This window comes from Abramis brama, assembly GCF_963993115.1.
Source record: "Abramis brama genome assembly, chromosome: 1".
Lineage (NCBI taxonomy): Eukaryota > Metazoa > Chordata > Actinopteri > Cypriniformes > Leuciscidae > Abramis > Abramis brama.
In genome coordinates, this window is record NC_139963.1 from 54,234,042 (window position 1) to 54,258,379 (window position 24,338).

The window sequence follows — 24,338 nt, forward strand, 5'->3', positions numbered from 1 at the left end:
TTGGGCTCATCTCTTTTGAAGCTTGCATGGCCATAAAGTTCTTAGCTGGGGGGTTTCGTTGGTTAGCGTAGACTGGCTGGAGCCCACTCCATTTAGGGCCCTAGATTAGACTTTTGATTTGGGGTCTGGAGTGTTGAGTTCTGTGTGGAATTATGTTTGAACGAATCACCTGGAAGATTCATTTGTGTTTGGTTCGCCCTCAAAACCTACATATTGCATCAAAACATTTTGTATATTCCACTGTAACAGGAATCTTATAATGTGCCAAAAACTCACTGTGAGTGCAAAGAAAACCATTTAAATTAAATAACTGATCTACCAATATGATGCCGCTGTCAAAACAATATTTCAAAAACATTTTTTTTTTTTTTTTTTTTTTGCATTTATAACATACCCTTGTTGATTTATATACTTATGCGGTAAAAAGTTAAGCTTGAAAATTAAGGACCATGATAAAAATGCCTGGCGATGAAATTCAGATAATTTCACTGGTATTTTGTCAAAGTTATAATTACAAACAAGAAGAAAATGTGTATTACCAACTTTAGAAAGCATATGGATAGGGATAAAGTTCCAAATGGAGTAAGGATTTCTAACATCTGACCAATCTGACAAAGCCAATTTACTTAAAATGTTTTATTTAAAATTCACAATTTTCATATGAATTCACATGATTTCATTATGTACTGTATTTTGGTTTCCATATAATGTCAAATAGCACTTTATCAATCTCTTTACAAATGTTTCTATTAAGATGCAAAGCCATTGCTGTATAAGTCCATCTAGAAATACCCTCAGCCTTTGTAATTAGATCTCTGTCCCTTAAAGAAAGATCTCCCAAAAGCTATTGATTTAATTTCCTTTTCGGCTTTTCAACAATTGGGATGAAATTTAGTAAACACCTTTTATGCTGATCTTTAGTAATGACTATTCCCAAATACTGAACCTCATTTTTTTCAGGGGAATACCATAATACTCCACATAGCAAGCAGTCTTGTCCCGAATGTGTCCTCGATCTGGCACTGCTGGCCTCCTGTGGGCAATGGCATGTCTCCTGTCAGCCGGAGTCAGGCCGTGTGAAGCAATAATGGCACAGCATGATCACGGCAAAACACATGAGGGTTGAATGTTGGTGGGAGGAGTGCGATCCAGATCAGTCCAGTGATCATCTGATCCAAATCAGGATTGTGACCTTGGGTCAGATAAATGTACTTTTCCCACATATGAAATGTGATCTGGCCCAGCTCTGTTCCACAGAACCCCCTTTCCCTCGGCCCACATAACGAAAAGAATGACGGCCCTGTAGTGGCCCAGATCTGGATCAAAGACAAGGGCCACACAATGACCATTACTGGCCCAAGTCTCAGCCAATTAATAACCCACAACTGGCCCTGCACTGGGACAAAATAGGAATCAAATCCGTTTAATCTACTTGGGAAAACAATGTCAGAGAAAGTCAGAGTAAAATCAAATGTAACAATTTATTATGTCAGGTAAATGTATCATGCCAATTTCATAATCAGTTCAAGGATAACAAATACAACAAAAGATAAAATTTGCTATGTGGGAAGAAGCTTCAGAACATTCCTTGATGGCCATAAGCTCACATTTAGCAAAATGTATTTACCAGATGCCCTTGAACATATCCAGATTAATTCAGTAGCCACAGAAATCTGGTTTTGGTTTTGAATGAAGAGTTTAGTGTCATCGACTATTGTTTTTTTTTTACTTCTCTATCAGTGATAGTGATACCTTTTATTGGACTTAATTTAATATGAGAAGAAAGCAGCTGACTCGCTAAAAAAAAAAAGAGGTATGGTATTTGAACACCCCATTTGTGGACACAGCTCATTTGTGGATCCATTCTGAAAATAAAATCTCAAAGTTCAAGTTCCTCCTCATTGAAACGCCACAGAAGACTCGACGGTGAAACTGAATGATGGAAAAGACAGCGCGAGCAGTGACGTCATCGGCCTCCAACGGTAGATGATCAAATACTGTTCAGAACAACAAAACACCTATAAACATCAACATAATCAGGTAACACTTTAGAATACGGTTAATTCGTTAATGAATAACTACACAGGAACAAATGAGCAACACAATATTAGCAATCTAGTAACTACTATTAACTAACAAGAAACTCTTATTAACAAATTAGTAAGTAATAGCACACAGATGAAAGTGGTAGTTCACTGTTAACTAATCAATAACTACTATTTTTTAATGCTTCCCAGAGAACTACTGAACAAGATTCATAATTCATACAAAACAAATCAATAACTAATGCAGGACAAATGACTAGCACTTGAACATTAACATTTGAACTGTTTTTGTAAACGAATTGTAAACGAATACACAAGGTTATTTACATTATCAATATTTAATAGCATAGCAGACTTAAGATTTGAGAAAGCTGTCAGTAATTAGCCTATGCTGTCATACAGCAATAATTAGCTAGCTCATCTATGCATATATCAAATCAAATCAAATCAAGTATATTTGTATAGCGCTTTTCACAATACAGATTGTATCAAAGCAGCTTCACAGTATTAAAATAAAATAATACAACAAAGTTTGTTTCTAGTGGAATTTATTGATTGATAGAATAAAATTAAATATCCCCAAAATATCCCCAACTGAGCAAGCCAAAGGCAACAGTGGCAAGGAACCGAAAAACTCCATCAAATGACCTAATGGTGTCCTAAAACTCCATCAGGTGACCTAATGGAGAAAAAAAAAACTTGGGAGAACCCAGGCTCAGTCGGGGGCCAGTTCTCCTCTGGCATTTATGAACTAGAGGCCGGATTGTAGTTTGAAACTGTGAGATTAACAATATTATATGAATGCCTGGCTGAAAAGATGCGTCTTTAATCTAGTTTTAAACTGGGAGAGTGAGTCCGAGTAACGAACAGTATCAGGAAGGCTATTCCAGAGTTTTGGAGCCAAATGTGAAAATGCTCTCCCTCCTTTGGTTGATCTGGATATCCTAGGTATGACCAAAAGCCTTGAATTTATTGATCTTAAAGAGCGCGATGGATTATAGGGTGATAGAAGATCCGTTAAATAGACTGGAGCTAAGCCGTTTAGGGCTTTATAAGTCAGTAGCAATACCTTATAATTAATACGGAACTTTATAGGTAGCCAATGTAGTGATGATAAAATCGGTGTTATATGATCATATTTTCTTGATCTAGTAAGAACTCTAGCAGCGGCATTTTGGACTAACTGTAGCTTGTTTATTGAGGATGCAGGAAAACCGGCTAATAAAGCATTACAGTAATCTAGTCTCGAGGTCATGAATGCATGAACTAACTTTTCTGCATCAGAAACTGATAGCATATTACGTAGCTTAGCAATGTTTCTAAGGTGGAAAAAGGCTGTTTTTGTAACATACGAAATATGATTTTCAAAAGACAGGTTACAATCGAGTATAACACCCAGGTCTTTTACTGTCGAGGATAAAGTAACAGGACATCCTACGATGTCAAAGTTGTATTGCGAGAGGTTCTGTGGGCGTTTTTTTGAACCGATAAGTATAACCTCTGTCTTGTCTGGATTTAATAAAAGAAAATTACGCGTCATCCAATCTTTTATATCTTTAACACACTCTGTCAATTTGGATAATTTAGCGTTTTCATCCGGCCGTGATGAAATATATATTTGAGTGTCATCAGCATAACAATGGAAACTAATTCCATGTTTCCTTATAATATTTCCAAGTGGTATCATATATATTGAGAATAACAGAGGGCCCAACACAGATCCCTGCGGCACTCCATAGTTTACTGGAATTATGATAGATTTTTCTCCATTTAAATAGACAAAATGGTAGCGGTCTGATAAGTATGATCTAAACCAGCTTAATGCTTAATGTCCTTGAACACCAGTATAATTTTGTAGTCGATCTAAGAGTATTGTATGATCTATAGTATCGAACGCAGCACTTAGATCAAGTAAAACTAGTATTGAGATGCAGCCTTGGTCAGAAGCTAAGAGTAAATCATTTGTGATTTTAACGAGCGCAGTTTCAGTGCTATGATGCGGTCTGAATCCTGACTGAAACTTTTCATAGATATCATTTTCTTGCAAGAAAGAGCCCAGTTGAGTGGACACAACTTTTTTTAGTATTTTAGACATAAAAGGTAGATTTGAAATGGCTCTATAATTTGCTAGATTATTATGATCTAATTGACCGTTCGCAAAGACCCGCCCCCCTTAGTTACTGTCGCTATGTCCGACAAGCTACGCCGTTCTCATGCCACACCATGTTCTCATGCAGTGAAAAATACATCGCGGAGCAGAGAGGAGACTGACAACACGCTGACAGACAGGACAGAGCAGGTTACTTTTCGGTTACGTTTGATATTAAACATATTAAACAAAGTCTCACCTTTCAAATTTGGTCATTTTTAAAAAGAAATTTTAACAATAAATACCGTTTTGTTGCTCTTTAATGTGCAGTGACAGATCGCTGTAGAGCATCAGTTAAAGCTGCTCGTGAACCGATCATCTCTTCCTTCTAGTTAATTTATAGCCTCAAATAAACATGAACAAACACAAAAAGGAATGTTGTTTTAACCACAGAAAGGCGTCAGTACACTCCGTTTTTCAAGTTCAAATCCTCCTATGTTAATCTACTAACTCTCCTGACTGCTTTGTCGGACAAAATGGCGGATGGCGAAGTATGATTGGTCAGATCACCTGTCAATCAAGCTCCCTGCGAAGGGTCAATTGTGGTTTCTTAATGTGAGGTTTTATAACTGCCAGTTTAAATGTTCTTGGAACATGACCTAAAGATAAAGACGAGTTAATAATATTGAGGAGAGGCTCTTCCACTACAGGTAACACTTCCTTCAGTAGTTTAGTTGGTATAGGATCTAATAAACATGTTGTTGTTTTAGATGAAGTGATAAGTTTATTTAACTCTTTTTGTTCTATAGTTGTAAAGCACTGTAATTGTTCTTGCGGGGGGGATAATTGAGGCTGAATTATAAGGTGCGATTGAGGATTGAACGTTTACAATTGTGGTTCTGATGTTTTCTATTTTCTCAGTGAAGAAGTTCATGAAATCATTACTACTAAACTGTAACGGGATATTTTGTTCGGGTGACGTCTGTTTATTTGTTAGTCTAGCCACGGTGTTAAATAAAAACCTAGGATTGTTTTGGTTGTTTTCTATTAGTTTGCGGAGGTGCTCAGCCCTGGCCGCTTTTAGGGCCTTTTTATAACGTGACATACTGTCTTTCCACGCGATTCTAAAGACCTCTAAATTAGTTTGTTTCCATTTACGCTCTAAATTACGGGTTTCTCTCTTTAGAACATGCGTAGTATTATTGTACCATGGTGCTTTAATTTTCTCTCTGACCTTTTTTAATCTAATGGGTGCAACAACATCCAATGTTCTAGAGAGAATGGTGCTCATAGTGCTAGTTAGTTCTTCTAGTTCATCTGTTTGTTTGGGTTCAGGCAGCAGCTGAGACAGATTAGATAAGCAATTTGAGAAATTATCTATGGTGGATGGAAGGATTGTTCTGCCTGGTCGATAACGCAGCGCCGCATGACATATTACAGCAGTATGTAATATGCAAGTTACCAAGTAATGGTCAGTGACATCATCACTTTGTGGAATGATATCTATATCGGTTGGATTGGTTCCATATGATATAATTAAATCGAGTGTGTGATTAAGACGATGAGTTGGTCCGGTGACGTTTTGCTTGACCCCAAATGAATTTAATAAATCTATAAACGCAGCCCCTAACGCATCATTTGAATTATCTATGTGTATGTTAAAATCTCCAACAATTAATGCTTTATCTACATTGACCAATAGATCTGAGAGAAAATCTGCAAACTCTTTTAGGAAATCAGCGTAAGGCCCAGGCGGTCTATATACGGTAGCCAAGGCTAAAGATAATATGGATTTTTTTCTAACATCTAAGAGCGTAACATTTAGTACAAGTATTTCAAACGAAATAAACTTATAACCCGTTTTCTGAGTAACATTGAGAATATCTCTATAGACCGCTGCAACACCGGCGCCACGACCAATCAGACGGGGTTCGTGCTAATAGGAGTATCCTGATGGAGTAGACTCATTTAGACCGAAATAATCATTAGGTTTAAGCCAAGTTTCAGTAAGGCAAAGTACATCGAAGCTATTATCTGTGACTATTTCATTTACAATAACTGCCTTAGGTGTGAGTGATCTAATGTTTAGAAGACCTAGCTTTAGAAATTGTTTTTGATTACTAATAGCAACATTTTCTGGTTTAATAACAATTAGATTTTTTCTAGATCCTGCAGTAGATTTATTATTTGATCTCACTAAACGAGGAATAGACACAGTTTCTATGCAATGTTCTACACTATTTATATCAGTTAATTTGGTGCAGCAGAGACTATGATTTGGACTTTTGGTTACTAGTCAAAAGGTATTTAACATTTTGGAGATGTTATCTGACAGAAGATCCGATCCGAATCTGCTTGGGTGTAAGCCATCAGCACGGTAAAGCCTAGGACGCTCCCAAAACAGATTCCAATTATTTACAAAGAGCAGTTTCTGCTCATTGCACCATGATATTAACCATTCATTTAGCGCGAATAATCTACTAAACTTTTCATGACCTAGTCGGTACGTGGGAAGCGGTCCTGACACAATGATCGTTATATCAGGCGATGTGCTGCTTACCGTATCGATCAGATTCCTGAAGTCTTTCTTCAGAACCTCTGTCTGTCGCAGCCTGATGTCGGCCCCTCCCGCGTGCAGGACCACAGTTCCGACGCGCTCGTTCAGAATCTCGGGAACGTGAGCAGCGATTTCAGAAACACGAGCACCAGGAAAGCAGTGACTATGCACCTTACTTTTATTTAACGTAGCGTGTACGTGTCGAACGATGGAATCACCGATGATCACAGCATCGCGTTCTGTTTCGCGAAGAGGGGAGAAGCGGTTTTGTGTGGATATCTCGAAAACCGGGAGGGTCGGAGAGAGTTTTCTTGGTCTAGACCTGACTCGCGTCTTCCGCTGCGGAAATATCCAGGCTTCGTGGTGGCATGTTGGAGCCGGCGTAAACGAGACCATAGCTGATCGCGGCCTCGACGCTCGTGACTGATGCTGAGTAACGCACGGAGTAGACGAGGTCGGAGTCAGCGGGTTAGTAACGTTAATCACTGATTTGTGTGCATCGGCGCGTGATGTTTCAAGAGCTAACCGCCGATCTATCAGCTCGGCCTGTCTCACTAAAAGGTCGTGGATCTGTTTCTCAACAGCTTCCAGCTCAGACTGTACCGCGTGTAGCTCAAATGTGTCCTCACCTGCACCAAAAGGTAGACTACTTACATCTGATATATTCGCCATTTTAACAGATGGACAGTAAGTTAAGTTAGCAACGACGCTACCAGTGATGCTATCAATATTAATACTAATTTATGGCTTAAGTCTTGGATATAATCCGTCTTTTTAGTGGTACGGGTGTGGAGTAGACGCACGATAGGCTAAAAAAAAATTGTTTATAAATGAGTGCGGAGAAGACGCGTTCAGCCGTGATCCACGGTCGTAACCTGTAAGAGTATCCAGCGTTGGATCACTAGGCTTGAGACACGTCTGCTCAACAGTCCGCGTTGTAACTATGAGGTGAGGAAAAATAGAAAATGTTCGTTGTAAGTGAGTTTAAAGAGAAATCAAGAATTATAAATCAATCGATGGAGCTCCAAAGACAACAACGCGTTCAGACGCGACGCATGCGCATTCGAAACAGGAAGTTCCTTGATTTTGCCAAGTATAGGATTTCCTTGATGATATACTGTATGTGTGTGTGTGAATATCTTGTGTATGATTAGAAGATTTCTACACTTTAGGATTGGCTTTTCATTAGTAACTACTGTAAGAATCATGGTAACTAGCTAGTAATAACTCAGTTCTAGTTCTAGAAAAACAATCTAGTTCATCTAGTTCTCATCAGCATGTTCTTCGGCAAAAAAAAATTATCAATAAACTTTTTTTTTTTTTGTGCTTTAATTTGTTATGTTTTTATTCTCAGCCTGAAGCAATGTAAATCTAGTGAGCATCAGCATGTTCTTCAGCATGATGAGTGAATGAAGAATAAAGAATAAACCCCAACCTCTTTGTTCTTCAGTATCATGATGTTTCATTCTGCAGGCTCTGGATCACTGGTGTCCTCTCCGTCCTCTCCTTCCAGATGCTTTCTGGTACTCAGGCTAGTCACATGATAAACAAACAAATAAATAAATAAATAAAATATCGGATTAGATCACATAATCCAGATTTGCTGACAGACCGAATCTCTTGTCGCAGTGTGAACACTTGTAAGGTTTTTCTCCAGTGTGAATTGCCTGGTGCAGTTTTAAACTTGAATGCAATTTTTTTGTATTTCTTTTTTTTTATATATATAACTAATTGTCAACCCCTAGTTTCAGGTGTTTTTGTTCACAAAATCTTGATGATAAGTTTTAGGTTAATATAACTATATATTACCAAGTTGACCAAAGAGGAGTTGTTGGCATTTAAATAGTTTATTTTTTACATACATGTTAATATTACGTTGTCAGATTTGTGACATTATTTTTTACGTAATGCTAAAACCCTGCTGGTCACTTTCAGAAGTTGTAGTGAGGCTTTCTTTTCCAAAAAGAATGTGAAGCATTTATACTATATTGGCAAAAGTTTCAGGACATCTGCCTTTACATGCACATGAATTTTAAGGATATCCCATTCTTAATCCATAGGGTTTAATATGGAGTTGGCCCGTCTCTGCCGCTATAACAGCTTCAACTCTTCTGGGAAGGCTTTCCACAAGATTTAGGAGTGTGTTTATGGGAATTTTTGACCATTCTTCTGGAAGCACATTAGTGAGGTTAGGCACTGATGTTGGACGAGAAGGCCTGGCTCGCAGTCTTCGCTGTAATTCATCCCAAAGGTGTTTTATCAGGTTGAGGTCAGGACTCTCTGCAGGCCAGTCCAGTTCCTCCACACCAAACTTGCTCATGTATGTCTTTATAGACCTTGCTTTGTGCACTGGTGCGCAGTCATGTTGGAACAGGAACATCCCCAAACTGTTCCCACAAAGCTGGGGGCATGACATTGTCCGTAATATCTTTATATAATGAAGCATTAAGAGTTCCTTTCACTGGAACTAAGGGGCCAAGCCCAACCCCTGAAAAACAACCCCACAGCATAATCCCCCCTCCACCAAAATTTACACTTGGCACAATGCAGTCAGGCAAGTGCCGTTCTACTGGGAACTGCCAAACCCAGACTTGTCCATCGGATATCCAGTCAAAGATGCGTGATTCGTCACTCCAGAGAACACATCTCCACTGCTCTAGAGTCCAGTGGCATTCCACACTTTTCATTGCGCTTGGTGATGTAAGGCTTGGATGCAGAGCTCGGCCATGGAAACCCATTCCATGAAGCTCTACGCACTGTTCTTGAGCAAATCTGAAGGCCACGCGAAGTTTGGAGGTCTGTAGCTATTGACTTTTTCATGGCTGAGTTGCTATTGTTCCCAATTGCTTCCACTTTGTTATAATACCACTAACAGTTGACCGTGGAATATTTAGTAGTGAGGAAATGTCATGAATGGACTTATTGCACAGGTGGAAACCTATCACGGTCCCACGCTTGAATTCACTGAGCTCCTGAGAGCGACCCGTTCTTTCACAGATGTTTGTAGAACCGTCTGCATCCCTAGTGCTTGATTTTATACAACTGTGGCCATGGACGTGATTAAAACACCTGAATTCAATGATTTGGAGGGGTGTCCCAATACTTTTGGCAATATAGTGTATATTTGTCATACCATTTTCAGCTTTTAAATATTTAAATATAATTTTAATTAATTTTACACACTTAAAGCAATATCGTATAGCATATTGAATATCGCATGATTTAACAAAGTATTGTATATCGCACTTTTGTTTTAATATCACACAGCCCTACATTAGATCAACCAACAAAATGTCATGATACTCATCCTAGCTGATAAGAAACTAACTTACACAGAAGAGACTGTGTTTCTCAGCACATAAAGATGAACTACTTACCGTGATCTCAGACTGTGGTGATGTGGTTTCTTCACCGCATGGATCTTCATGTGTTTCTTCAGTTGACTTATAATAGTGAAACTCTTTCCACACTGATCACACGTGTGCGGTTTCTCTCTGCAGTGGATCCTCTCATGTGTTTTCAGAGTTGATAACTGACTGAATCTCTTGTCACAGTGTGAACACTTGTAAGGTTTTTCTCCAGTGTGGATCCTCTCATGTGTTTTCAGATTTGCTGAGCGAATGAATTTCTTGTCACAGTGTGAACACTTGTAAGGTTTTTCTCCAGTGTGGATCCTCTCATGTGTTTTCAGAGATGATGACTGATTGAATCTCTTGTCACAGTGTGAACACTTGTAAGGTTTTTCTCCAGTGTGGATCCTCTCATGTGTTTTCAGTTCTGCTGAGCGAATGAATCTCTTGTCACAGTGTGAACACTTGTAAGGTTTTTCTCCAGTGTGGATCCTCTCATGTGTTTTCAGTTCTGCTGAGCGAATGAATCTCTTGTCACAGTGTGAACACTTGTAAGGTTTTTCTCCAGTGTGGATCCTCTCATGTATCTTTAGATATGATGACTGATTGAATCTCTTGTCACAGTGTGAACACTTGTAAGGTTTTTCTCCAGTGTGGATCCTCTCATGTATTTTCAGATTTAATGATATACTGAATCTCTTGTCACAGTGTGAACACTTGTAAGGTTTTTCTCCAGTGTGGATCCTCTCATGTATCTTTAGATATGATGACTGATTGAATCTCTTGTCACAGTGTGAACACTTGTACGGTTTTTCTCCAGTGTGAATTCTCTGGTGCAGTGTTAAATTTTCTGCTGAAGTAAAAGTCTTCTCACACTCAAAGCACATATGAACTCCTACACCAGTATGAATTCTTTGATGTAATTGTAAACTGTAAAGCCATGAAAAACTCTTTCCACATTCAGAACATGAGTGAGACTTCTTCTTCATATGAACTCTCAGGTGTGCCTTCAGGTTTGATGCCCTAAGAAATTTTTTTCCACATTGATCACATGTGAACGTTTTCTCTCCAGTGTGGATCCTCATGTGAACCTTAAGGTGTCCTGATTGTGCGAAACTCTTCCCACATTGATCACATGTGTGAGGTTTCTCTCCAGTGTGGATCATCATATGTCGACTAAGATTTGGTTTTTGTGTGAAACTCATCCCGCACTGATCACAAGTGAACGGCTTCTCTCCAGAGTGAACTCTCATGTGTTGTTTAAGATTACGTTTGTCTATGAAACTCTTCCCACTCTGAGTGCAGGGGAGCGGCTTCTCTCCAGTGTGGATCCTCATGTGAATCTCTAGACTATCTTTCCTTGGGAAACTCTTCCCACACTGATCACATGAGAACGGCTTCTCTCCAGTGTGAACTCTCATGTGACGGTCAAGATTACGTGTGTTTGAGAAACTCTTTCCACACTGAGTGCAGGTTGTAGATTTCTTGGCTTTTCTTTTCTTAAAAAAATTATCTTTAGTCTTTGAGCGACTCAAAGGTTTTCCTCCAGGTTGGACATGATGTTTCTCCTTCACTTCACTCAGTTCTTCACTCTCCTCCTTCACTTCACTCAGTTCTTCACTCTCCTCCTTCACTTCCATCAGGTCTGAAATGAAAGAAAATGTTTTAATTTTCAGCATATCAAAATAATTAAAAGAGAGAAATATGAAGTGAAAGGACATAAAAGTCTAAGTGGTATTTTCCCTCATACCTTCGTGGTACATAACCTGCGTGAAGTTGGCCCCCCACCCAACGCAAAACGTCGTCAAACTATGCTCAATCGTTTGTGCTCCGTTTGTTCTGGTTTGTGCTGTAAAAAATTTTGTTTGTGCTGTTTCGGTTTTTTTGAGATTTTAAAAGAATATTTTTAGGTCATTCTGAGGTCACTCAGCCCCCCCCACATGCTTCAAATTCACCCAAAATAGTCTCGTTCGTTGGTGCTTCGTTTGTGCTGGTTTGTGCCGGTAAAATTTTCGTTTGTGCTGCGTTCGGTTTTAAAATATCAGAAATTGAATTATAGACGATGACGTCACCAGCCCCCCCACATGCTCCAAATTCACCCAAAATAGACGCAATCGTTTGTGCTCCGTTTGTGCTGTAAAAAGTTTCGTTTGTGCTGCTTCGGTTTTTTAGATATTAAAATAATATTATGTGGTCATTCTGAGGTCACTCAGCCCCCCACATGCTCCAAATTCACCCAAAATTGTCTTGTTCGTTTGTGCTTCACAGACAACAAATCACAGACAGTAACCTTTTGACAGACAACAAGGAATCAAATTAGGGCTGGAGAATATGGCCAAAAAAAAATATCACGATAATTTTTTTTATATCAGTCGATATCGATAATTATCACGATAAAAGTCAAATCTTTATTTCTTTAAAGTTTAAAGGCAGATTTTTGCTTTAAGTTGTAGAAACCAGAGCGTTAACTGTGGTTTTAAACTACTCTTTATTGTCAGAACATATCATGACAAACACTTTGACAGGTGAACATTTCACAAATCTGAGGTAGAACATTCAAACATTTGTCATTTTTCCTTAACAAAATAAATATATTTATTGGACAATTAATTTCTTAGTTTCTGCATGTGCTCATTTTTATTTGGTAAAATGTAATATTCTGACTGTTTGAGTTTTATTAAACTTAACCATCGGTCATCCAGTATCATGCATTTAGATCATGACAACCACAGATGAAACCAGGCATAGCCTATAGCACCTCACTATCATGGCAAAATGTAACTTTATGGTTTCTATGGTATTTGTATGAAAAACAGTTGTCTAAATACATTATTAAATACTGTAATTATATTCCATTAGTCCTTTAATACATTGTCTACATTAATAATATAATACAATTCAATATGTATATCCTACATTTCATGGTGCAGTTAATATTACTAGGCTAACAGTAAATCCGTGGTAAATGATGGGAATTTGTAGACGGAAAAGCCTTCAGACTGTATCGTTGCGCACAGTTTGTCAGTGCTGTTTCATCTGCCTTTAAGCTGGTTTAAATCACTGAGACATTTGTGTTCCTCGCTGAATTCAAGCGCTTCTCACTGGATTTCGTGACCGAGACCGATCAGAGTTAACGCATCTGCTCTAACTTTAGTGAGCTCGCTCGCGGAGCCTCGCACTGCCATTTGGACTTTGAGCCGAGCGGATAAATGGTCCGTGTGGCGCGCGGTTCAAAATGAGTTTCGTTCCGCTTTTGGCGCATAAACATTATCGAACATTTATCGACTTCTTGATATCGTTTTATCGAGAAAAATTATATCGCGATAATTATCGTTATCGTTTTATCGCCCAGCCCTAAATCAAATCACTTTGGAAAAGGGGATAGACAACCGTAAGCAGCATTTAAAAGCTCGGTTGTACTTGCACATGGTCCGCTGTGTTGCTGAGCTAGGCGTGGAGCTAGGCGTGTTCTCTCGTGTCTTCCGGGGCGAGCAGTCTCGCGCAAAGTTTTAAAGGTTCACCGAACGTGAAGTTACCAAAGAAATGATTCAGAATTCATCTCCCTCGTGGAGGGAGAGGCGAATATGAAAATAAAACTTAGTAAAGGAAAGAAAGGTCGGGAGTGACGCGGAGGGGCGCGTCCGACGACGGTGGCCGAAACCGGTCCGAAGCTGGTGTTTTCCCGAAGTTTGACCGAAGAAGAGAGATAGTTTGGAAACTGAAGGTTCGGACTTTCATCAGTGTCCCGTGTACGCCTCCATTTAGCGTGGAGGACGAATCATCTTAGAGCATTTCGAGCGGAAGGTTTTCCTTTGTCCTGTTAGACACGCCCACTCGAATGAGTCATGAGTGAGATCGAATTTGGGAAGATTTGCTCAAGACATATGAAATGTGTCAAATGATAGAAATTACTGCAACTGGTTATCGAAATTCAATTCCATCAGGTCAAAAGAATCGCACAGGTATCAAAAATAGAATATAGACATTGTAGCAATGCAAAGATATGTTATTAGGCATTAGTATAGGCATTTGCAGTTCAATTAATGTTACAATAGGACATATATGCTTTCCTATGGCTTACAAACACATCTTAACACAAAAGGGATATATTTAATACATTTAAGAGTAGGGTTGGGAACCGAGAACCGGTTCTTATCCAGAACCGGTAGTGTTTTTGAAAAAATACCGGAACCGTGCGAAATTCCTAAGTTTCGGTTCCGAAACCGGTTCTGGTGCGCTGTTTTGGTGAAGTGGAGCGCGACGGTCTCACCTCATAAAAATAGCCCTCGCGCTCCTCAAATACGTTTTGCGTCAGATATCAATGGAGAGAGATAGAGAGTAGTAAAGACAGTAGAGCTGCACGATTAATCTTTAAAAGATCCTGATTCAAACAGCCACGCGATCTTATCGTAAATTACAAAAATCTCACCCCTGAACATTCAAATCTGTTTGTGCTGTCGTTGACCCAGAGAGAGCAGTTGTCAATATGAAACAGCTTTACAAAAACAGTAGGCCTATCGATATTTCTGTTACAAATATTCAAATAATCACAGAAGTACTGAGATAAAAGTTTAGAGTATAAACACTGATGTCTACGACAACCAAAATAGAGTAAATCACCTTTTGAAAGTTGCTGCCTTCAAATAACGAGTGTATCGATTACATCTGATGCTTCAAAACATTCTTAAAGACGCATGAATGATATTTTTTGAAAAGAATTTACAAAATGTATACAATGAGCGCATGAATGTCTTTTTTTCTAACCGTGTTTTTGTCTTATCCTGAATTACTACGTTAAGCCTGCAATAAGCGTTTATAGGCTACTCGGACTGGCGGATCGCAGCCGCTGCGGAGTAGCCCAGTGCCTGCGTGACTCGTCATAGACATAAATAGAGAGAAATAGCTCCGACAAAAATGTTCTTCCGCAAGATGCGTGCAGTTCTGTTTATTAACTGCTAGAGCGCTGATTTATCCAGTAATGAAACAAGTAGTCTTTATGAATCAATCATTCAAAACTATTTTTAAAATAATCTGTTCTACACACATCTTACATGGGTGTTCAAGCATATTCTACCCCTTCTGAGAGGGTATTCTCCACTGCTGGAGATTATACAATAAGCTATAGGAGAGGTCCCAAATTATTCTAGAGAATTTTGATTTTCCTTCAGAAATTTTTTTTTTTTTTGCAAAAATTGCTTAATAATATGTTGAATTTGTTGACATTACCAGTCTGTTAAACTCATTTGGGATTTTTCCCTTACTACTATTTTTTTATTAGTTGTTTTAAAGGTCCCATGACGTGATACTTTTTGTAGGCTTTAATATAGGCCTTAGTGGTCCCTAGTACTAGGGGTGCACCGAAATTTCGGTCGCCGAAAATTTTCGGCCGAAATGGCATTATCGGTTTCGGGCCGAAATAAAAAAAACAGCCGAAAACGTAAACCGAAAATGAATGTCACCCGCCCCTCCCATCCGTGCGCAAGCGCTTAGGTTTCACTCACGGTCGAGCTGTTATCACGCGTCTGCCTATCAAAGATTAAGCATGTCAAAGGGCTGTCACTTATTGCACAATCGATCGGACCAACCAACACAAGTTTCGAAAACGAAAATAGGGAATCGATTTTAACGGCCTTCTCTCTGAGCGCGTCCAGCTCGTCACTATACGCTCGCAGCGAACGCGCGTCACATAGCAACTGCAGGTTCTGACACACACACACACACACACATAGCCTATTTCTGCATAATATAGTGCATAATATGTAGCCTTCAGTAATGTTTTTCATTGATGTTATGGCAGTCCACATTGCTGACTTGTGCGCGTCTCAAGCGCCCTCTTTACGTTCGTCCTAATGCCTGTTTAGTTGTCCGTGGATTTGCCTATATTTGCTGTTGAAAACGGATCAACGCCAAATATAGGCAATTTACTAACGATTCAATGAACACTTTGCCTATGTCTCAAAAATCGAACAGGATTTTTTTTTTTTCACAAAAATGACAGCCCTATACGAGAGGACACCAAAGTTACAATATGTAACATTTGTTCTGCAAAAATCTCCAAAATTGTGGATTTTTTTTCACAATTTTTAAAAAACTATATTATTTGATGGAACATAAAACTTGAAGAATAATTATTATTTATATTTATTGTTAAAAATATTTTATGTTTTGTTATGTAACTGTTAATAAAAGTTTGATTATTATATTGTGATTTTTCATTTCAGATCCATTAAATTCAAGCAATATATATATATAAGTTTTTAAAAGAAGCCATTTTCGGCCTCAGTTTCGGTTTTCGGCCAAGTGCATCCTAAATTTTCGGTTTCGGTTTCGGCCCAGAATTGTCATTTCGGTGCATCACTACCTAGTACTGTATCTGTTTTATCTGTATCTGAAATCTCTTTCCAAAAATTCAGCCTCGGTGCAGAATTATAGCCACTACAAGCCAGTCCCAGAATGAGCTTCCTTCAGACAGGCCGTTTCGGTGTCTGTAGCTTTAAATACTAATAAGGAGGAGAAAGGCGGCGCAAGGTGGAGGGTGGGTGTGGCCTTGACCATCTTGCGCAACGGTACCGTGGCGTGCATGTTTACGTTGGATATATTGCAATGGCACGAAGACACGCAGTCTTTCAAGCATTTCAGTTTGACCCAGAATCGGATCCGGATGGAGAAGCAACGGATGAAGAAGTTGCAACTCAGCGGCTCCAGCAGGACGTTTCCGAATGGTTAGTTTAAAATATTATGTCTGGATACGGTACTTTATTCGGATGGTTTACAGTTATTATCATGTAGCTAACGCTAACATACTGTTGCCTTTTCATGAGGGATCTGTAACGTCTGTATTTATCTTATTAAAATTACATCAAGCTCTGCGATCTTGAAATGCGGATATCGCACGCGCCATATAACCAACAGGAAAACGGTTATCCAAATAACAAAGAAATGTACAACACTCGCGTTACAGTGTGTGTAACTTGATGCTGTCTACCTTTACATTAGCGCAAGTAACTGCATAGCTAATGTGACAGCCACATTCTACGTGTAACAAGCTAGGTAACCATAAACAGTAAAGCAACACACTTATATATAATTTGTTGACTTACTTGTCCGAGGTGTGTAGCTGAGCCAAAGAGAGTGATCCAGACTTTAGTTTCAGACGTTCAGCAAGCCCAGCTCTGTATTGACCCTTCAGTGTTCATTTGTACATCCAATTATTGAGCAATTGTTATGCTTCGCTCGCTCAAAAGCCATAATATCTCTCGTGGACAAACTAAAATCGCGCGCGCGCGTTCCTACTTCCTAGCTCATTTTCTCATGGGCGGAAAATATTCTCTGGGCGGGCAAAGCAGAGACAGGGGAGGTAACATTTTCTCCTTATGACATCATAAAGAGGAGATTCAAGATCAGCGCGTATGAGCCTCCATTTTCTCAAAGGCAGAGAAAGATAGCAAAAGCTCGATTTACACCGATTGAAATTTCTAGAAACTTGGGGACCATATACAGGCTAGGGGAACTCATATTAATGTTAAAAAACCTCAGAAAGTGAAAATTTCATGTCATGGGACCTTTAATATTTTTTAATGAATGGGAACCGGAACCGGAATCGCTTGGTGGAACCGGAAAATTTCTTATGATTCCCAACCCTATTTAAGAGTGACTTTATGGGTAAAAAGTCTATTTCTGTAGTAGGTTTCTCTCTGTGTGTGTGTGTGTGTGTGTGTGTGTGTAAAGTCCTGAGATTTAAAATCAGGGGACTTGGTCGAATCATTTGCTAACAATACAGGGCTTGTTATATATGTGTCATGCGCCAGGGAGACCCCAGCCAGAGTGGCGCTGGTAATTACCCTGGGGCGTTTTCTAGACATTGTGCATTGTTCTTACATTTTGCAGAAGAGTAAAAACAAAAAGCTCTTGTTTTCTCATCTGACGAAGGGGCTGTGTTTGAAAAGTCAGGATTCGCCTAATTCAGACCATCTGGCCGGATGCCAAGTCAGTGTCGCTACATATTATATTTAGTTTGAAAACCTGTTTAGTTTAACTGTTTAAAAGTGATGAAGTGCTTGAATGTCTCTAACATGAATGTTCTTCAGCATCATGAATGAATGAAGAATAAACACCAACCTCTTTGTTCTTCAGGATCTTCAGTGTGTTTCATTCTGCAGGGTTCTGGATCACTCATGTTCTCACTGTCCTCTTTAATAAACTCAGTCTTTACAGATTTTAGCTCTTCCTGATTCTCTGATGCTCTGATGCTTGTCTTCACTTGAAGTTGATGGGAATATTCCAGCATTTATGGGTGAATTGCTGTGGGAGGAGCTTCACTGATGATGAATTACAGTGGGAGGAGCTTCACTGATGATGTGCCTGATATGGGAGGAGCTTCACTGATGTTGAATTACAGTGGGAGGAGCTGATCTAGCAAAATCAAAAATATATCAGTTACTGAGTTTGTTTTTATGCTCGTGGACAACAGAATATAAATAGAGTAAAATCTTCCATGTATAAACAATGGTAAGAAAAACAGTTATAAGCATAAACAGAATACCCATCAAATCCCCTCAGTCTGCTGACACCAATGAAATGAGCTTTAAGTGTCAATTTACAGGAGATCTGAAGACATCAGCATAATAAATGAGGTGAAAACAGGAACTATTGTCATGAAATAAAGTGTGTTTTCAGCAGATCTATATTGATGAGCCTCAGACTATCAACACTCATTCAACAAGCCATTCAGGATCATCAGCAGATCATCTCACTTTATTCTGAGTGTTTGCTGATAGAAACCCATTATTTGAGTCAGGATAGATAATAAAAGCCTGTAAAACAGCTCTATTGAAAGAGGATACTGTTATTTCTCACAATATGACATGGATAAAACATCAATAATGCAAAACAAACACCGCTTATAACTACCCTACTAAACCATAAAATGCCCATAATAACTCTAAATATAGTTCTAATAACTACATTCATTGCAAGAATGTAATTAGATCATTAACATGTTACAGCTTGCAGAAGGGTCAATGACGTGACGCCTAAATTTTCTGTCCGATTGCATTTTTTCAGGCAAAAATGGGTTTAAATGCCTAAAAAGATACTGCATATTTGTAGTGACTCTCCATGCATGTACTCACTTTAACTTTTCAAAAACCTTTACTTATTTGTTATTTTTTTTTGTTATTTAAAGTGTCAAAACATCATGTGGTGCGACCGTCCGGCCATAACTTCTGTTTTGAAAACATCTTTGAAATTACTCTGAATTTATTCAAATTTATTTTCTGCACTATTTGGCATGATTTTCAAAATGTTTTGTAGGCCTAATCCTTTAAAAAAATTCAAAGCATTTGCATTTATATTTACATTATAATATACAAACAAACTTTGTCCGATGATGTCCATTTTATGAAATATCATGTGGTGCGACCATCAAAGAACTACCATTTTGGGACTTATATGTTGAAAACTATTCAAACACAGGAAGTTACATCATAAACCAATTTACCAAGGACCCATGGAAGCAGCAAGCAGGTTTGTAATTCTCTCAAATTCTCTCTATGTAGTTACCAAATTTGGATGTCATGTGGTATGACCTAAAAAAAAATGTAATATTAAAGTTATTTCTACAAATATATATTTTTATTATAAATTTCATAGTGACCTTTTTGGCAAGCTAGCTTGTTTTGTTTAGGTGGCCAATTCTGTGCCTGAAAATTATGACTGAATTTGAAAATATCATGTGGTGCGACCAAATATCATGTGGTGCGACCACTGCAGATTGTTTTCAATGATATGTCCTAGATTGGCAGTTTTATGCTTTTATATTCAATTGATGGTTTATATAAAAAAAGTACTTTACTTTAGTATTATTTAGAATAGATTTTTATGCAATTTGGGATTTTTTAAAATATATTTCTGACAGTTTATGTGCACTCTCTGTACAATATGATAAAAATGCAACAAAAAAAATTAGAGCATGTAATTTCAGTTTAGTAATACTGCATTTATTTGTAATTTACAACTGTAATTTATTCCTGTGATCAAAGCTGAATTTTCAGCATCATTACTCGGTGTCTTCGGTGTCACATGATCCTTCAGAAATCATTCTAATATGTAACCCTAGACCACAAAACCACTCAATGGGTCAATGTCATATGGGTCAATTTTTTTGAAATCGAGATTTATACATCATATGAAAGCTGAATAAATAAGCTTTCTATTGATGTATGATTTGTTAAGATAGAACAATATTTGGCCGATACAACTGAAAATCTGGAATCTGAGGGTGCTACAAAATCGAAACATTGAGAAAATTGCCTTTAAAGTTGTCCATTTATGTTTGCGATATTGTTATATTCACTCACAAAAATAAATGTTTATAAATTCATGGTAGGACATTTACAAAATATAAAACAAAACTGTGATGCATTTTATATGTCAGGATTATTTGATGAATAGAAAGTTCAAAAGAACAGCATTTATTTGAAATAGAATCTTTCGTAACATTATAGCCTGTGCCTGAATGTGACACTGAATGTGTCCTTGATTAATAAAAGTATTAATTACTAACTGTATACAATACTTTTATGAAATAATTTATATCTATAACATTATTATTTGTTAGAAAGAAATTCTAAGTTAAGTTAAATTAAATTAAATGGTGCACTTGTGTTTGTGATGCGAGTTTTATAAAAAGAAAAGTTTATTAAATGTTTATGTTCAGGAAAATTCTGTGAAATTTGTATAAAATCTGGTTTAAATAATTTTTTTGTATAAAATGTATTGTTCATTGATCTCTTTAAATAGATTTTTAACTATATAAGGTCTTTGTGTCATTTGGAGCGACCACTTATCATGCGGTGCGACCAATAAAAGCAATCACTGTATTAAATTTTAAATAAAATATCTTATTTTTGTGGTTGGAATATGAATCACAGATACAGTATGCTTTATTAAATTATATATTTAAAACATTTCTATCAGTTTTATGTGATTTACAGGAAAAATAAGTCTGTTAACTAGATTTAAGAAGGCAACTCAGAAATTATAGAACAAAAAATGATATCATTATTTACAAAAACTCAAAAGAAATGCAAATACTTGGTTTCTAAACACTTTAATTACTAAGAACTTGTAAAATAATGATTAAGCATGTTAAGGAAATGAATAAATTTTAAGATAAATCACGGTCGCACCACATGACCTTTTTTAACCCTTTCACGCATAGTGGTCACTACAGTGGACAGCTATTAAAAATGCATTTTCTTGAATTTGCACGGGTTTTTATGGCAAAGTGTCACATCAGCCTCTTCATTGGACCCTTGTGCATCATCCTATAAATTGCAATCAAGTGGCAAGCCTTTGTGTTTCGATTTTTTCCCCCTCCAAACCAAGATGGCCAAGGGTCAGTCAGACATGCCAAGTTGCTCCGGAATATCCACCCATTCCTTCTATCCTAGGAGACTCTTGTAGGTAAAAAAAATATTGCAGCATCAAGTAATATCTAATGAGTCATATCACAGTAAAATTTTCCAAGTTTTGATTTTAGATTGAGAGAAAACTCTGATTAATCACATGTCCACTGTAGTGGACGTCATGCATCAACTGCTATATTTCAGCTACATTTCATAATTATAATGTGAATATTGTTTTTGAAATTTAAAACTTAAAAACTTAATCTGCAGTGACTTTTTTTACTGTAAATAAATGTATTTGTATTATTAGAAAGTAATTTTCATTGACATCGAAAAAAGTCATGTGATTACATATGTATGACACTTGTAATGCATTACTTTATTTGTTAGATCAAAAAGTAATCTGATTTCATAATGCATGTTATTGTATTTGTTTTTTTACTCATAACATCAAAAAGTAATCTGATTACGTAATGCATGTTACTTGTAATGTGTTTCTTTACTCATAACATCAAAAAGTAATCTGATTACATAATGCATGTTACTTGTAATGCGTTTCCTTACTCATAACATCAAAAAGTAATCTGATTATGTAATATGCGTTATTGTAATGCGTTTCTTTACTCATAATATCACAAAGTAATCTGATTACGTAATGCATGTTACTTGTAATGCGTTTCTTTACTCGTTACATAAAAAAGTAATCTGATTAGGTAATGCACATTACTTGTAGTTAATTACTTGTTAGATCAAAAAGTAATCTGATTAGGTAATGCATGTTACTTGTAACACATTACTTTACTTGAAACATCAAAAAAGTTATCTGAATGCGTTATGCATGTTACTTGTAATGCGTTACCCTCAACACTGATCATTTCAGATGAGATTGAAAAAACGTATCGCTAGGTTTTCTCAGAGGAGGGCTATGATAGAAATGTGCATGTCCATCTTGAACATAATCAGAATTATCAGCTAATAAGGGTAAATCTCCATATACTCTGGTGCACTGGAGGGAGCATCTGAGTGGTTTCCACAGTTGTACCTTGACAGACTAGAAAAATCTGATGGAATCACGTACTCACGTTCTGATATCAAAGATACGTGAAGTGCAACTTGTATGAAGCTGTATGAAGCCTTTGCAATATTTTGCATTTATATTTTTTTGTATATATTTTATAGTTTTCACATGATTTGATATAATTGTATTGATTAGTTCGTTAAATTCACATACTTTATGTGTTTGATTATTGTCTTATATTAAATCTAGTATATCTTAAGTTTAAACCAAATGCATGCTGTCCACTCAAGTGGACATCTGAAGATCTCTTTGAAAAATTTGTAAAAAAATCAAATAAAAATTAATTCTTGTTTTTCATGCCCTAAGAGCAATAAAAACACATAGGAAAAAAATCCTGACTGAGGATATCATAATTCATGCATGAAAGGGTTAAGGCTACAGACAATTCATCTAGATGAAAAAACACTAAAATCACTTAAATTAAATTTTTACAATGAATTTAGGTGTACACAACATCCTTAATGTTTGAACAATTGCAACAGATATTATTATTTTTAGTATTTTAAAATTGGCCTGTCGAAAATCCTTATACGTCATTGACCCAGAAACTGACAATGATCATAAAACTTTTATTTGAAAAAGAGAACCAAAAAACAATAACATTTACTATGTCAAACTGTTTTCATATATATTTTAAATGTATAGGTTTAAATAGTCTCACATGGCTCCCTATAGGCTCAACGTAAAGTATTTAGCAGTATCTTTTTCAGTCTATTTTGCAATGCAAAGTAAAGAAATACCTAATTCAATCCAAAGATGTTAAAAATAAATAAAACGGCAGCAGCAACACTTGATATCGAGTCCCATTCCCCTCACAGATCTCAAACTTTGACTTGACATGAAGTAACAGTTCTCACACAAACATCGAGACAATCACACAAACGAACACAAAATCGCTCAGGAATGAACTAAACATATTCTCCTCATGCTCGCTGCTGCTGCACTAAATGTTTATTTCAGTAGGAAGACGCCAGAAAAGTATCGTTGTGATCGATGAAAACAATACAGAAATGAGTCTGTCGCTTAATCAAACTGTATAAAGTGTGTTTGATGGTTGTGTAAATATGATAAATACCGTGAACTGCTCTCCTCACCTCAGAAGACTCGACGCTGAAACTGTCCGTGTGTGTGTGTGTGTGTGTGTGTGCGTGTACGTGCGCGCGCGCGTATTTTGAAGTGCGATTGCGTCACAGCGGCGCGACGAAGGAAGTCCCAATTCAAAGGCTGAACCCTTCTTTTCCAATAGTTTTTTATGTTAACAAAAAAGAAGAGTATGTTACAAATACTACAGTATAGAAAACACAACAAATGTAACACGAGGGGGAACATTATAACAAGACATTTGCTGAGTCCCAATTCGCCTACTTATATCAAAGAGTATAGAAGTAACAAGAGGCGAAACTCCGTTGCAGTTTTGACAACAGCCACTAGGTGGCGCTTCGGTAGCGCGGCCGCCATTTTGGACTGAACCAACGGCTTTACCGTTAGCACAACTACTGTACAGCATGTCTGGAAATAATCTTGGAAACAAAGAAAACAGTGTTCTGCCATCAACTGCAACAACTACCAGTGTACAGCCAATCAACTACCATTTCATAGATTCCCCAAAGATCCAGAGAGGTAAAGTAGAAAAGGTTTTTATTAACTTTAAAGTGAGCTAACGTCAACGATAACAGGTGCTGTAACGTTAATGTAAGCTATCCCAAAACCGCAGTAAGTTAACAGTTTGCTAATGTTATGTATTTGGTCGAAATAGTCAAGACTCGAAATGGGCTTTTTAAATCGCACCCAGGTAGCCAAACAGATGTGGG

General features: G+C 37.5%; 1 protein-coding gene across 3 annotated transcripts; it reads right to left on the minus strand.

The window, feature by feature from the left end:
• Nucleotides 1-625: 625 nt before the first annotated feature.
• On the minus strand, nt 626-23,674 carry LOC311094055 (uncharacterized protein). Of its 3 annotated transcripts, XM_084131778.1 has the most exons (5): nt 23,622-23,673; nt 18,160-18,453; nt 10,069-11,686; nt 8,127-8,223; nt 626-1,997 (listed from the first exon to the last, which is right to left on the minus strand). In XM_084131778.1, exons 2-4 carry the CDS (start codon nt 18,326-18,328, stop codon nt 8,154-8,156), a joined length of 1,857 nt encoding a protein of 618 aa, XP_083987904.1. In that variant the 5' UTR covers nt 18,329-18,453; nt 23,622-23,673; the 3' UTR covers nt 626-1,997; nt 8,127-8,153. The 3 variants fall into 3 exon arrangements, with proteins under 3 accessions (XP_083987904.1, XP_083987905.1, XP_083987906.1); XM_084131779.1 differs by lacking the exon at nt 626-1,997 and having other exon boundaries at nt 8,041-8,223; nt 23,603-23,674; XM_084131780.1 differs by lacking the exon at nt 626-1,997 and having other exon boundaries at nt 8,041-8,223; nt 23,622-23,667.
• Nucleotides 23,675-24,338: the final 664 nt, after the last annotated feature.